General features: G+C 38.3%; 1 protein-coding gene across 2 annotated transcripts; it reads left to right on the top strand.

Annotated features, from left to right (window-relative positions):
- The first annotated feature begins 1,279 nt into the window (after positions 1–1,279).
- Positions 1,280–14,627, top strand: tulp4b (TUB like protein 4b). Of its 2 annotated transcripts, none has more exons than XM_026286552.1 (16): positions 1,280–1,353; positions 2,173–2,464; positions 3,661–3,930; positions 4,234–4,362; positions 5,033–5,194; positions 5,347–5,527; positions 6,068–6,175; positions 6,446–6,612; positions 7,688–7,912; positions 7,994–8,228; positions 8,327–8,471; positions 8,667–8,808; positions 9,786–9,879; positions 9,975–10,118; positions 10,212–13,705; positions 14,076–14,627. In XM_026286552.1, the coding sequence occupies exons 2-16, from the start codon at positions 2,444–2,446 to the stop codon at positions 14,190–14,192; spliced, it is 5,634 nt and encodes a 1,877-aa protein (XP_026142337.1). In that variant the 5' UTR covers positions 1,280–1,353; positions 2,173–2,443; the 3' UTR covers positions 14,193–14,627. The 2 variants fall into 2 exon arrangements, with proteins under 2 accessions (XP_026142337.1, XP_026142336.1); XM_026286551.1 differs by having other exon boundaries at positions 8,327–8,489.
- The last annotated feature ends 738 nt before the right edge of the window (positions 14,628–15,365 follow it).

Genomic DNA, 15,365 nt, shown 5'->3' with positions numbered 1-15,365 from the left:
CAACAGATGAGTTTCAAAACAAAAAGTCCCTTTCTATAAATCTACAAAAAATCTTTAAGTTCAGAGTTACCTTGACCTTTGAGGTAGCCTATCTGTGTTAAGCTTCGAAAGAGTGCAGTAATAATCGATAAACATTCAAATAAATAATTTTCTTATTAAATAAGAATGGGTATAAACACCATCAAGGTATCAGCAATCCAGGTTAAATACATAATTAAAATACAGGCTAATTAAATTATTTATAGAGAGAGTGCATTGCTAGGTTTTCTGATTCATCACAAAAGAAAAAAAAATTCTAAACACATCAGAACATTTATTTCATTGTTTGTGTTGTAGGGATATTGTATGGATGAAATGAAAAAATATCATTTTACAGAACCTGTATTGTATGACATTTGTTTTGGAGCTGGTTAAATAGTTCGTCTGCACACTGAATTTGCTCACCTCAATTGAAGTACGTGACTTCTAATACTGACCATAGTACCAGCCAATAGCAATCGAGAACGGGATGTGATGGAGCAGTTCATTGGTTGGGCTGCTGAACAGATACGCCCCTTTGAAGGAATTGGTGTTTTGCAGTTGTTTATGAACTGAACATTATTAAAACAAACTGTTAGTATAATATACTTAGTTTATCGTTGTTGTGCGTTTTCACAACGCATTAATAAAATGATTTCAGCATTTTAGGAAACTGATGGGAAAAAATATTGCCATTTCTGGGAAAATCGCGTGTTCAGGTCGCGAACGAGATTCGCAGCACCTGTACCCATAGACATTGTTTACTTCTATGAATGTACCTACCTTGTAAAACGATACACCGAACAAATCTTTGTGATGAACATGGTCTATAGCAGCTATGTGTTTAAGCAACCACGTATCAAGGATTTTTTTATGGATAACAAAGCACTGGCGAAGTGTTGAAATGATCAAAACAACTTGAGATATCACTGAGATGAACGAATGTTTTGAAACATATACAGTATTATTCTAGTAACTTGCTCTACAGTCTTTAAAATGTGTGCTTTCTTTTCTCGTTGAAACTTTACATTATTCAGTTTCATGCATCCTAAAACATATGGCAAAATAAGAGTGAAGCCGGGTGTTTTTATCAGTCCAGTTTGCCTGTGAACCGCATTTGTTTTATACTATCTGGATGGGGTTGGCAGTCATGTGATCAACAGCACCATTCCGTCAGAGCGCGGGTTGCCTTCACACGACGAAAAATCCCTCACTCGGGGATTATTTTGCGCCAATGCACAGCATCCAACTGCATTGAAATTAATGTTCTTTGGGGTAAGATCTCCCATGAGCATCTGGCTACCATTTAGACGCATTGAGAGCGAGTTGATAGAGGTGAGTTTGCTGATAGAAATGTATGCAGAATTTTTATTTTATTACTCGAATTAATTGTTTTCTTTTTGGCTCACATTGTTCTCATTTTATTTCTTTGGAATGTCTTAGTAATATTTAATGCTGTGTACTGGATGGTTGTGTAATTAAATCACGAGTGTAGGTGGCAACCATAGTTGATGGATTTCTTCTAAACTGCATCCAGCTTAATTACCTGCCACAGTTTTTATATAATATAAGCAGATGTGTAAAACTGAGCTATAGTTATGATTCGACGGCCCTATATGAATATTTTTATATTGATTGTATTGTAGTTAAACCGTGAGATTATGTTTTAAACGATTTTTTATATATATTGTTAAGCCTAAGAGAAACGCATGGGGTAAAAAATAATATTTCTGATGAGAATAAATGCAGTTATGAAGTCTTAGGTTGGGTGTAATTAAAATTCAGCCATCATCACATCCCTGTTGCCATGACGCCTGTGAGCTGCCTCATCCTTAACTGTGCATATTTTTCAGTATCTTTTTTTTCACGTATGCATGCTTTTTTATACAGATGCTTCGATGCATAATTTCTGTTGCGTTATTCTGAGTATAAAGCATGAATTGCAGAGGCTTTTCAACGTCCTTTGACGTAATGGGGACCAATGTCAACTCAAGTGTGGGTGCAGACAGAGAAATTAAACGCCTTTAAATGATTCTGCATTCATAGCTTGTCTCATCATAGGTGGCTTGTTCTTCCTTTTCAATCTGCAAATGATAGATGGCTTTTTCATATAAATAAATACATTTGCGTGTGTGTGTGTTTCTCTTTGCATAGAAATCCAGGACTACCGAAGACTGGAAGCTGGTTTTGTAAAATGAGGATAAACTGCAAAAGGCCTTGACTTTTGATTTAGACGTAATTTACAATATTTGGAACAGAAATAGAACAGACTGCATTGCTCATAGTCTCAGACTATAATGGCCTGATATTAGTCACACTTTTTCTTAAGACATATCTGCAGTTAAGCATTTTCAGGTTGTACTGCACATTTTTGAATAAGCAAGCAAAATGGAGCACTCCTTCAAAGACGGAATTCGGACCAATAATGTCCAGGGACTATGAAGAGGTGAGTATTTTCAGAAACTACATTTTGCATTGTGTTTTCTGGTGCATCGAAAGCATATATGTTCTTTAATACAGTTGTAGTTCATTTTGGAAACAGAAACGTGACAGATGATGCCAGATAGTTAGTTTTTGCAAGTGGCATTCCACCTAAAACCAAATCTGAAACCATTATACACTATTTTTTATAAGTACTGTATTAGGCCTGTTTTTGCAGTTTGTATGGTATAAGATGTGATTTGTCAGACCACAGGTTTATTTAAAGGTAAAGTGTGTTATTTCTGTGCCACCAGCAACACAAAACTGAATTGCAAAAATAATGAAAATATTTTTAAAACAGGCTGTTAATTTTCAAATCCAACTATTAATGGCTTACATTTCCAATTGCATGTTACATTCTTTGTCAGCAGAAGGTATATGTAGTAAGCAGTAAGGTAATGTTGATTTACAATGGTGATCACTTTTTTAACCTAAAATTTTGATTCTGAAGAAAAATATCTCCATGCTAAATTAGATTTTCATTTTCTATATTTTACTTATGCTTACTTTTATTTATTAGTTATTCATTATGTTTACATAGATTTTATGCTAATCAGTTTAAATTACCAATGTGTTTGGAATGTGCTATAGACTAAAAACATAAAAAATATATAAAAAGGTACAAAAGCTGTCACTGGGATTGTGTCCTTTTTAAAAGGTACACCTTTATACTTTATTTACTCCAAAAGGGTGCATATTAGTGCATTAAAGGTACATATTAGTACCTAAATTGTACATTAGTACCTTTTGAAAAGGTACTGCATTAGTGACAACTTTTGTACTTTTTTTAATCTTCTTAGTGTGTATAAATAAACTTGCCCTGCCTAAATACCCATTTACTGAATGAATATGCACTGATATAACTTAATTACTATTAAAAGCGACAGTTTTTCCCCTGGTTTCACAGACAAGGCTTAAACCTAATCCCAGACTTAAATCTAATTCTGATCTGAGCTGAAACTTGCTCTGACTGACCTTAAAATATATCAGTGCCTTTATTTTGTTTCAAAATGCACCCCAGTAATGATTTTTCAAAGGCACGTTTATAAAAATTACGTTATAACTGAACTATGGCCTAATCCTGGCTTGGTCTAAGCCCTGTCTGTGAAACCATTATTTATTTTTGCATTAACTCCCTCTCATCTCCCTCAATACCTGTAGCCTGGTCAGTCTGTAGGGATGTTGGCTGCGGTGGAACATGGTCCGGTCCTCTGCAGTGACTCCAACATCCTCTGCCTCTCATGGAAAGGGAGAGTTCCCAAAAGTGAGAAGGAGAAGCCGGTGTGCAGGAAGCGCTACTATGAGGAGGGCTGGCTGGCCACTGGGAACGCCAGGGGCGTTGTGGGTGTGACGTTCACGTCTAGTCACTGTAGAAGGGACAGAAATACCCCACAACGAATCAACTTCAATTTACGGGGTCATAACAGTGAGGTGGGAGTTTGCCTCTGCATTGTAAATCTTTGTAAATTATAAGATGACTTCCAAAAACAGTATATTTTACTGTAAATGTACAACTATTACAGTTTTTCACCATGTTTACCATCAAAACTCTGACCATTCTTACAGTGTATGTTTTGATAAATGTGTTTAAAAGGATTTTACCTTATATGAGGTAAGTTTCTAGTATTCTAAGTTGAGCTAAAATGACCCTCTTATTGTGAGTTCTATATGAGTAGCATGTACTCCTGCAAAATTCAGGTAGAACTTAATTTTCATGGTGCTGTTCTTGTGTAGGTTGTTCTTGTTAGGTGGAATGAACCGTTTCAGAAGCTTGCAACGTGTGACATGGAGGGAGGGATATTTGTGTGGATCCAGTATGAAGGAAGATGGTCTGTAGAGTTGGTGAATGACAGAGGTGCTCAGGTACAGTATGTTAATATTTCATGCTTAATTTTAACCTGTGCTGAATGTCAATGTATATCCATGATGTCAATATTTTCCTAAACTGCATAAACATGCATTATCTTAAATGCATTATTGACCTTGTAAAGCCTAATATATGAAAAAATAGCCAGAAAACATTATTTTATTCTTTTTTTTTTTAACAATGGAACATTTTATTTAATTTTTTATTGAACAAAATAATAAATAATATGATATTTTAAATAATCAGCTCATACAATATGATATGACAATATATAGCTCCTACTCGACAAACTATAAACTATCAATAAAATGAAAAAAAGCATGTAGTAGATTGTTTACAACAGGTTTTTCAGCAGTTTAGTTGTTGGTAATTTAGAGGTCTTAGAAATGTGTATATAATAAAATATACAGCAGGATTTATAGTAAGACCATTTAAATAAGTATGAGATAGTGATTCAGTTATTTCTCTTTTCCATGCCACTTTCTCATGTTATTCACCATCGGGGATTATTGTTCAAAATTACTTACAAAATTAGTTAGTTAGTCAATTTCTTTTAATAAAACTTCTCAACTCCTGCCCTTTTCTAACACTATCAAGACCATGAAAAGTTATTTTCCTTGTTATTCTAACGTGAACTGCTCAATGATCTAGTGGTTTGTCATCTAGGTGAGTGACTTCACCTGGTCACATGATGGTACACAGGCCTTGATCGCCTACAGGGATGGTTTTGTTCTGGTGGGTTCAGTGAGCGGTCAGAGACACTGGTCATCTGAGATCAATCTGGAGAGCCAGATCACCTGTGGAATCTGGACCCCTGATGACCAGCAGGTAACTCTTTGCTGTGGCCTCATCAAATTGAGGCAAAAGTGCATTTGCTGTCAACAGGTTGTTTTCAAACGATGAAATGACTTGGACCGCTGCCTTTGGACCGATGCCTGAGTTTTCCTAATTTGGTGTTTGCATTCATTTAATCTCCCTAGGTGCTTTTTGGAACAGCAGACGGGCAAGTCATAGTGATGGACTGCCACGGCCGTATGCTTGCCCATGTTCTTCTGCATGAGTCAGATGGCATAGTCAGCATGTCTTGGAACTGCCCGAACTTCCTGGTGGAGGACAGCACTGAGAGCGATACAGACTCCGATGACCCTACTCAAGCTCACGGTACTTTACACTCTCAAATAAAGTCACATTTATTTGTTTAGCACTTTTCACAGTGCACATTGTTTCAGTGCAGCTCTACAGCAAATCGTGATGTTGATAATATCTTATCTTCATGACTTACTGGCACATTTAGCAGATTAGCACTGGACGATAATATAATAATATGATTATGCAAGCTATCAGTTAGTTGAAATATTCTTTAATGTGCAGTATATTGTGCTGAGTGAGTATTCTGTATGTATGCGGATGAAGTTGGACATATTTGTATATATAATAAGACTTTTTTTAAAGTGTTCTTGCATTTCTTGGCGATTACAAACTTTTGAGATTACATAATAGGTTTTTAAGACCTGCATGCATCATCCATTAATTAAAGAAAAGTGAAGCCATAGAGTGTTTTCTAAAGAACCATAAAACTCTACTTTGGATCTTATTTTAAGAAATGTTTATGCAAAGACATTTTTATGGATCTTTGCAAGGCAGTGATGTTTATTTGACTTTCTGAATGTTATTAACTATAAAACCATGTTTCCTTTCAAGTGCAAAATCTCAAACCAATGCTCACGGTCAGCTTCATATCAGGAGACATTAGTTTGATGAACAACTATGATGACCTTTCACCTAACATTATACGCTCAGGACTGAAAGGTAAAACTAGGTTCTTTTTGCAATATATAAATTACCAAGTACGTCTTTTATAGCTGCCACTGGATGGTTATTAACAGAATATATAATATAATGAGCATCTGTGGCATGCTGTTGATTATATTTTATAGTAACAAGGTTTTTCATGGTTTATGAATTCATGGTTACGCCTACAGAGTAATTCAGTAAAAATAACCAAAAATCCTGTTGATCCTCTGTGACAGAGCCACACATCGTACTGAAATCTGACTGGACATGCTTGTGTTTTTTCAGATGTGGAGGTGCAATGGTGCTCTCAGGGAGACCTGCTGGCAGTGGCCGGGATGGAGAGACACGGCCTGCCCGCTGAATCAGCATGTGCCTCTTTAATGAGGAACGCCCTTGTCAAGTTTTACAATGTCCAAGGGGAACATATATACACATTAGAAACTCCAGCCCAAGTGAGCTGTAACCAGTCTTCATTTAACAGTTTAAGCATATATGTGACCCTGGAGCACAAAACCAGTCTTAAGTCTCTGGGGTATATTTGTAGCAACAGCCAAAAATACATTGTATGGGTCAAAATAATACATTTTTCTTTTATGCCAAAAATCATCAGGATATTAAGTACAGATCATGTTCCATGAAGATATTTTGTAAATGTCCTTCTGTAAATATATCCAAACGTAATTTTTGATTAGTAATATGCATTGCAAATAATTTATTTGGATAACTTTAAAGGCGATTTTCTCAATATTTAGATTTTTTTTTTTTGCACCCTCAGATTCCAGATTTTCGAATAGTTGTATCTCGGCCAAATATTGTTTTATGTATTGTTGTATATTGATGATGTATAAATCTCTAAATAAACTTGAGACTGGTTTTGTTGTCCAGGTTCACATATACACTATCTGTCAAGAGTTTTTTTTTTTTTTTTTGCTTAGTAACCAAGGTTGCATTTTTCATCAAAAATACAGTAAAACTTTAATATTGTGAAATATTATTACAATTAAAGGCAACTGTTTTCTATTTGAAAATATTAAAATGTAATTTATTCCTGTAATGGGAAAGCAAAATTTTGAGCATTATCTCGTCATTCTTCAGTGTCATGATCCTTTAGAAATCTGATTGGGTACTGAATTATGAGTTATTATCAGTTTTTGCTGCTGAATATTTTTGTGTAAACAGTGATACATTTTCCCCAAGATTCTCTGATGAATGGAATGTTCACATTTGTCACTTTTGAATTATTTATTGTCCTTGCTGCATAAAAGTATTAACTCTTTTTTTTATAAATCTGTATATATCTTTTATGTATCATTACATGTTTTAATTTCTTTTTATAGATATCTTATTCGCCCCAAACTTTTAAATTGTATAATAGTTTCCACGAAAATATTGAAGGGCAAAACCTGTTTACAATGTTGATGATAATATTAAGCACTAAATCAGCATATTACAATTATTTCTGAAGGATCATATGGCACTGAACTTATAATAAGTAAACTATATAATAGAAGTATCTTTCTATTTTAGAGGCCCATCACCACGATTTGCTGGGGTCACAGGGACTCGCGTCTGTTTCTGGCCTGTGGACCAGCCCTGTATGTAGTGCGTGTGGAGCACCGTGTGGCTAGCCTGCAGCTTCTGTGTCAGCAGGGCATTGCCAGTGCTCTTAAAGAGGAGAGAGATGTGGGAAAACTGAACATGCCTTCACTCCTCTGTTCCTATGTTACCACTGCTTTCATTCCAACTATCAAGGTACAAGAGAAGCGAGTGAAGTTTTTGACGTATGCTAATGTATGCATTGAACTTAGTGCATAATCTTTTACATCTCACCAGCCACCCATCCCAGATCCGAATAACATCCGAGACTTTGTGAGCTATCCGACAGCAGGGAATGAACGCCTGCACTGCACTATGAAACGTTCAGAGGAGAATCCAGAAGCAGGAGGCCCCTGTTACACCCTCTATCTGGAACACCTGGGAGGTTTGGTGCCTATTCTCAAGGGTCGTCGCATCAGCAAACTGCGACCGGAGTTTGTCATTATGGACCCAAAAATGGATGGTAAAGCAGGTACTGGTATATGCACTCACGTTGCTCACGTACACTTTAAACTCAAGCTTAATGAGTAAATGCATTGGTCTTTAATTTGATCTAATTTTGTCTTTCAGATGAGGTCTGTGTAAATGGGATGATCTCCTATATGACTGACAGCTGTAACTGCTCAGACTCAAGCGATATTGAGTTGAGCGATGAGTGGGTTGGGCGAAAGTCGCCCAAACTTTCTAGAGGAAACAGGTCTCCTAAGCTTCCTAGGTACTCTAAACATATAAGGTACTGTTGAATATGAAATTCACACAATATTACAGGGTGCCTGAAACTTAAAAGAAATGTTTGTTCGTTTACAATCTTGACAAAACACAAAAGAGGAAATTTCGGAACAACTTAATTTACAAAAAAATATTTTAAACTTGATAGCAAGTTAAATTTCATATTTGTTTTATTCTCTAGAATTAATATGGAATCAAGAAAGTCTCCTAAACTTGCCCAAACATCTCAAGAAATGTCTAGGTCTCCTAGATTACCAAAGAAGCCTTCAGTTCGGTCTCCGAGTCTTACTCGAAGAGAATTTCCAGTTGATGGCTTTAGTGAGGTACTTAACGTCTTATTTACAAGCTAATTTTGGCACTAGTTTTATATTAATCTAATTGCCTAGAATTAATATGGGAAGTGTTTGTATTTATCGTCTCTGCCTACTTGATACTGATTGAGACATTTGTCACATTTACTGCAGCATGACTTTAGCAGACACCTAATTTTCTTTAAACTCCTTCTTGAAGAGAAATGACAGTAAACCAACTATGACAGGGACATGCAACATCGGTTCTGGAATGCCCCTGTCCTGCAGAGTTTAGCTCCAACTATAATCAAACACACCTGAACAAGCTAATTAAGGTCTTTAGAATTACAAGGGCTAAAGGCAGGTAGGGCTGTCTAAATGACCGAAAAACTAAATTTGAATTTTCTACTTAAATATTCAAATTATATTTGAATTTAAAAGGCATAATTTCAGTTAGTCGGAAAAAAGCTTTTGGCTTTTCTCCTAAAGCCACAAGAGAGCGAATTGCACAAAATGTTATGCACATTTCTTCAAAGTGTAATAACATAACACGACTGTCTTTGGAAAAAAAAGTGCATAATGTTTAAAATAATGTTTATAATCCATATATAATTAATAAAATTGCTTAAACAATTAGAAAAAAAAACAGCACCGTGCATGTATGTATAGTTTAATACAAAGGACCAAAAAAGAATCACAAAGATTCTTTCTTCATTTAAAAACATGAGATACAGTGGGATTGCGAAAATCCGCCATAAAGTCTTGAGACATGTTTTTTTTAAGTTGAATTTAAATTAATTTGACACAGACCTAAGATTCGAATGCAACGTTTTTGCGACGAATATTTGAAATTATATTTTTTTCTTGACAGACCTACAGGCAGGTGAGGGTTTTTTTTTCAAAGTTGGAGCTAAAATCTGCAGGGCATCTGCACTCCATGACTGACATTGCCTATCCCTTGAATATGACTTTGAATATTTTCTATAGCTATCACTTAATTTGCTTTGCAGCATAATTACTTGGCCCAGGTCACCTCTAACATTTGGGGAACAAAGTTTAAGATTGTAGGCCTTGCCTCATTTTTGCCAGCTAACTTGGGAGCAGGTATGTTGTCATGTTTTATATTCAAACAGTTTCACATAATTATTTTAAATAATATTCTTAATGTTTTTAAAATATGTCTTGACATGGTGTTCCAGTTATTTATAAAACTAGTTTGCTGCACCTGCAACCTCGTCAGATGACGATTTATTTGCCTGAGGTGCGTAAAATATCGCTGGACTTCATGAGTCTGCCAGTCTTTAATCCCACTGTGTTCAGTGAAGATGAAGATGATTTACCTGGTAAGAATCAGTGGAACATCTTTGTACATTTTGTCTCTGTGTAGCTCAAATAAAACAAGAAAGAAATCTCAAGACGTTCTTGCTTATTTCTAGTTATGGGACCCTCAGGAGTGTCAGCCGACAATCCTCCTTGCACAGTTAATATCCCCATTGCTCCAATTCACAGCCCTGCTCAAGCCATGTCACCTACGCAGAGTATAGGCTTAGTGCAGTCTCTCCTAGCCAACCAGAATATACAGCTTGATGTCCTTACCAATCCCACTGCCACTGCAGCAGCGGCAGCTGCAGCAGCAACAGCAGCAGCAGCAGCAGCAGCAGCAGCAGCAGCAGCAGCAGCTAATGCAACAGCAGCAGCAGCTAATGCAACAGTATCTGAGCACAGTCAGGACACTGTAACAGCACAATACACTGTGCCAACCAGATATTCCAACCCTGGACAGGTGATTTTCAGTGGACTGGAAATGAGTAATATCTTGAGTGGAACTCTTCCTCCTCCTCCACATCATCTACCACAACAACCCCACCAACAACGTCAACAACAACAGCAACAACAAGACCATCAACAATCTAAATATCAACAGCAATTACAACCACAGCAGCAGCATCTGAGATTACAACATCAGTCACAGCAGCTGCATCAACAATCGCTGCAGCAGCAACACATGCAACATCAGCAGCAACTGCAAACGCAGCAGCATCAACAACAACAACTGCAACAGCAGCATCAACAGCAACTGCAACAGCAGCATCAACAGCAACTGCAACAGCAGCATCAACAACAACTGCAACAGCAGCATCAACTGCAACAGCAACTGCAACAGCAACATCAACAACTGCAACAGCAGCATCAACAACAGTTGCAACATCATCAACAGCAACTGCATCAGCAGCAAATGCAACAGCAGCAACTGCAACAGCAGCAACAACAGATTCAACAGCAAGTGCAGCAGCATCAACAACAAATGCATCAACAACAATTCCAACAGCAGCAGCACCAGTTGCAGATTCAGCATGAGCAAATGCAGCAGCAGCAGCAACAGATGCAACAACAGCAGCAACAAATTCGACAGCAAATACAAGAAATGAGACAGCAGCAGCAACAACTTCAACAGCAGCATCAACAAATACAGCTGCAGCATCAGCAAATGCAAAGACAGCATCAGCAAATGCAGCAGCAGCTTAAAATGCAAATTTCCCTTCAACATCCACCTTCAGGGTATGCTACTCTATCCCTTCATCAGTTACAGCTAATGCCTCATCCAGACCAGCCTCCAGACAGACGAGAAGTTCTCCCTCTGAAGATTCCCTCACGACCACAGTCATTTATTGAAACTGACTCCATTGAGATTCAGATGCGCAAAGTAAACCCTCCACCACCTTACCCAGGTACAGTGGTATCTGCTGCAGCTGCCACACCGACTACGGCCCCTCCTGGTCTTCTTGTTAGTAATGAGAATGGCACTACACTGTCAACAGATCCATGTTTAACTAAGGATGAATTCTCTCTCCTCCCAATTAGCCTCCAGTACCCAACTCCACTAGGCTATGAAAGAATCACTACTTTTGACAGCAGTGGAAATGTCGAAGAGGTGTGTCGCCCAAGGAGACGTCTTTTAAGGAACCAAAATACCTATGGGATGCAAGAACTGGGCAGCTCCGCCACATTGAAAGTAACCTCATCTGAGAACAAGAAAGTCCAGTTGCCATACAGCTCTGCAACTCTTAGTCGCCTCTCAGTGCCTAGATATTCCATACCAAGCGGAGACCCACCACCTTATCCTGACACATCTAGCCAAATGAACACAATCAGAAGTCCGACGCAAAGGATTGACAGCAGTTTGATTCATGCCACTTTGCGCCGTGATCGCAGGGAACCGACCCTGAAGGTTTCACAAATGGTGGATACAGTGAGGACTCTACCGACTAAATCCAAAATGAACGGTTCCCTCACACTCTCCTATCAGCCAAGGATACCTACGGCTTTGTATACATGCACTCAGTGTAGTAGTAATAGCAGCAGCACTAGTGTAAGTGTCACTGGTGGGGGCACCAACAGCAGTGGAATTGCTGGAGGAACTGTGGTGAGGCAAGACTTTCCACCTGGAAAAGGGGCTCAACACAGCACGATTATTGTGCACTCCAAAAGTACCTCCCCATTAGCCTCCCAGTCGTCCTATAATCTCCTGAGTCCCATTGACAATAGTAGAGACAGAACTGTCTATGTGAACTCTGCCTTTACGGAAGACGAGACACTAAGTCAGCAGTGCCATCTTGAAAAGTCAGTGCGGCATTTAACACTTGATGTCAATTTGACAATCAAACGGCCGCCACCTTACCAATGGGACTCTCCTGCAGCAGAACAACTGTGGATACCTCAAGAGCAAAATATATTGCCTGGACCTCCAGGACCACCACATAAGCCACCACCATTTTTACTTAGCCAACCACAGCACTTAGACATGACCCGACTACCTTTTGTCCTTTCAACGAAACCTCCCACCAGTCCCAGCTCTATGACCCTCCCTTCATCATATCAGTTATCCCTTTCACCCTTCCCATCAGTTGTAGGGCATGGTGGATCTCAGCTACAGTCTTTGCAGAGTCCTGCACAATCATGTGGCCCCAGTAACATGGTAACATCTAGCCCTTTCAGCCAAGCAGACTCAACTTTAGTCCTACCCCCAGGTTATCCTGCAAATTTGACCAATCTAGGTTGTTGCACTCTGCCTCCCATGTACCCAGGGACTAGCTCATGCAGCAACCTTCAGCTGCATCCAATGAGCTTGCATCCTTGGAGCACATACAGCACTTGTCCTCCCATGCCAGACCACTCTGCCACACTGCCCAGTAAGACCCATCAGGCCCTGGAGAAGCCGGTTCTCTCTCCACCTCCACCACCTCCACCTCCCCCACCACCTCCTCCTCCACCTCCTCTTCCTCCTCCTCCTCCACCCGTTGATCTCTTGAACCATCAGAGCACCTCTGAGGTGATTGCAGAATCTGGGGAGAGCTTTCAGGATCAGTCCTCTCTCAATGAGAGTCCACAAGGAGCAGAGAGGTTCAGCAAGAAGACACGTAAGAGGCTTGACAGTAGGGCAGAAGAGGCCAATATGTCTGGAGTTTCTGAAGGGAAATCCAAAAAAGAGAATCGCACACTCTCTGACTTTAATTCCCTGATCTCCAGCCCAAGACTTGGCAGCAGGGAAAAGAAGAAACCTAAAGGGCAGAAAGAGCCATTGAACAAGGCTAAGAAACTGAGTAGGACCTCCAATGAGTTCCAGGACAGTTCAGAGAGTGAGCCTGAACTCTTCATCAGTGGTGACGAGCTGATGAATCAAAGCCAGAGCAGCAAGAAAGGATGGAAGAGCAAACGCAATATGCGTACAGCAAACGAACTTGAGGAAATCAAGTGTCGTAAAGCTAACGAGAGAGAGGATCGTAGTCTTGGCAGCCAAGGCTTTGTCTATATCATGGCCAACAAGCAGCCATTGTGGAACGAAGCTACCCAGGTTTACCAGCTTGACTTTGGAGGACGGGTGACACAGGAGTCGGCCAAAAACTTTCAAATTGAGCTTGATGGACGCCAGGTAAAAGATTTTATTTATTCGAGATACAAGTTTGAAAATAATATTTAGCAGTTCCATTTTGTGACACAAGGGGCAGGAAATTACACCTTTAACAAATATGCACCATAATCAGTAGCTTTGAGGATTGGTTCTTAATTCTGGTCGTAGGTATCCATTGCATGTCTCCCTTTATTTCACACATCTGATTCAGATCACAAGCTCATTAGGAGAGAGCTCCATGAAATGAACTGTTTGTCAGTTAAGGAAGACATAGAAAATGTGCAAAGCAGGGTGTCCCCAGGACCAGGATAAAATAACCACTGGCTTTGAGTAATAAACATCTACCCTGCAACCATTACCCAGCATCTAACCCCATAATTCTCTATTACAGGTAATGCAGTTTGGCAGAATCGATGGCAATGCATATATCATGGATTTTCAGTATCCATTCTCAGCGGTACAGGCATTTGCTGTGGCCTTGGCCAATGTAACTCAGAGACTTAAATAAAAAAAACCTCTCCAGCAATCTTGTCCTTTATAACAGATGGACTGAAAAATAGTTTATAGTTAATTGCAGATTGTGAGAAATATTACATTCTCTGCTGCCATAACGTCTGTACGATGCCAGTTAGTAGGCGAGAGATCTGGTCACTCTCAGGCAGAGCGTGCACAAGACGTAGACAGGTGGTCCGAAAATAGATGTAGTGCTTTAAAGTACCTTTTTGTTAACAAAGGTACAAGCTGATTTAAGGTTCCACCTAAAAGGTGGTTGGTATACATCTAAAAAAAAGTTAATATTTGTGTATTGATGGAATACTGTTTTATTTATTAATTCACTTTAATTGATTTTTTCCATGTATTTCATTAGCATATACTGGTGTGATTTAAATATAAAGATAATTACTAAAGGTGAATCTTAGACTGTGGGCTTTGTTTCTTTCTTTTTTTCCTCTGATTTCCCCACCTCCTTTTATGTTTGTACGAGAGATTTATGTGCCAAATTTGGATTTCCTATGTATGATCATTGTAAAGTGACAGATTTTGACTGTTGTTTGTGGTCAGTAACCAATGAAAATCTAGAGAGGAAAAAAGCAAGTTATGTCTGAATATTCTCATCCCGTGACTCACTTCCATGAAGTGAAACAGATAGTATATTCAAGTTATAATCATATTTTCCCAATTGTGCCACTATAATGAATGCATTTAACTTTAAATTGAACTTTTTCTTCACAAAATGTCTTATGTTATATTGCATCATTTGCACACTGTGTTATTGCAGTATCTCAGTAATGTCTTTTTTGAATGAATGTTTGCTTTTTAATGTTAACAGTAACAAAAAAGTTAAAACAATTTTTAATTACTTTCAAATATGTTATATAATATTGTCATTGTCATGTAAGTGACATGACAGTAAAGTGCTGTAGTTAGATGTACCTAAAAATGTACTCATATCGTCCATTACACTTTAGCACGAACTATATAGTATGCATTAATTTTGCCAAAAATGTCTTATATCACTATATAAATCAAACTTAACACACTGTATATTATGCAATGAATGGGATCTAAATGAAATCATAAGCTGATATGTAGGAGTTTTTCTCATTCCTAAGTTAAATAGTCAACCTAAATTGCTTAGTTTGATTTATGTAAAGGAACATCTTTTAATAATTATATTTAA

Source organism: Carassius auratus, chromosome 17 (genome assembly GCF_003368295.1).
Source record: "Carassius auratus strain Wakin chromosome 17, ASM336829v1, whole genome shotgun sequence".
NCBI classification, from domain to species: domain Eukaryota; kingdom Metazoa; phylum Chordata; class Actinopteri; order Cypriniformes; family Cyprinidae; genus Carassius; species Carassius auratus.
This window is presented reverse-complemented; position numbering and strand designations above follow the sequence as displayed.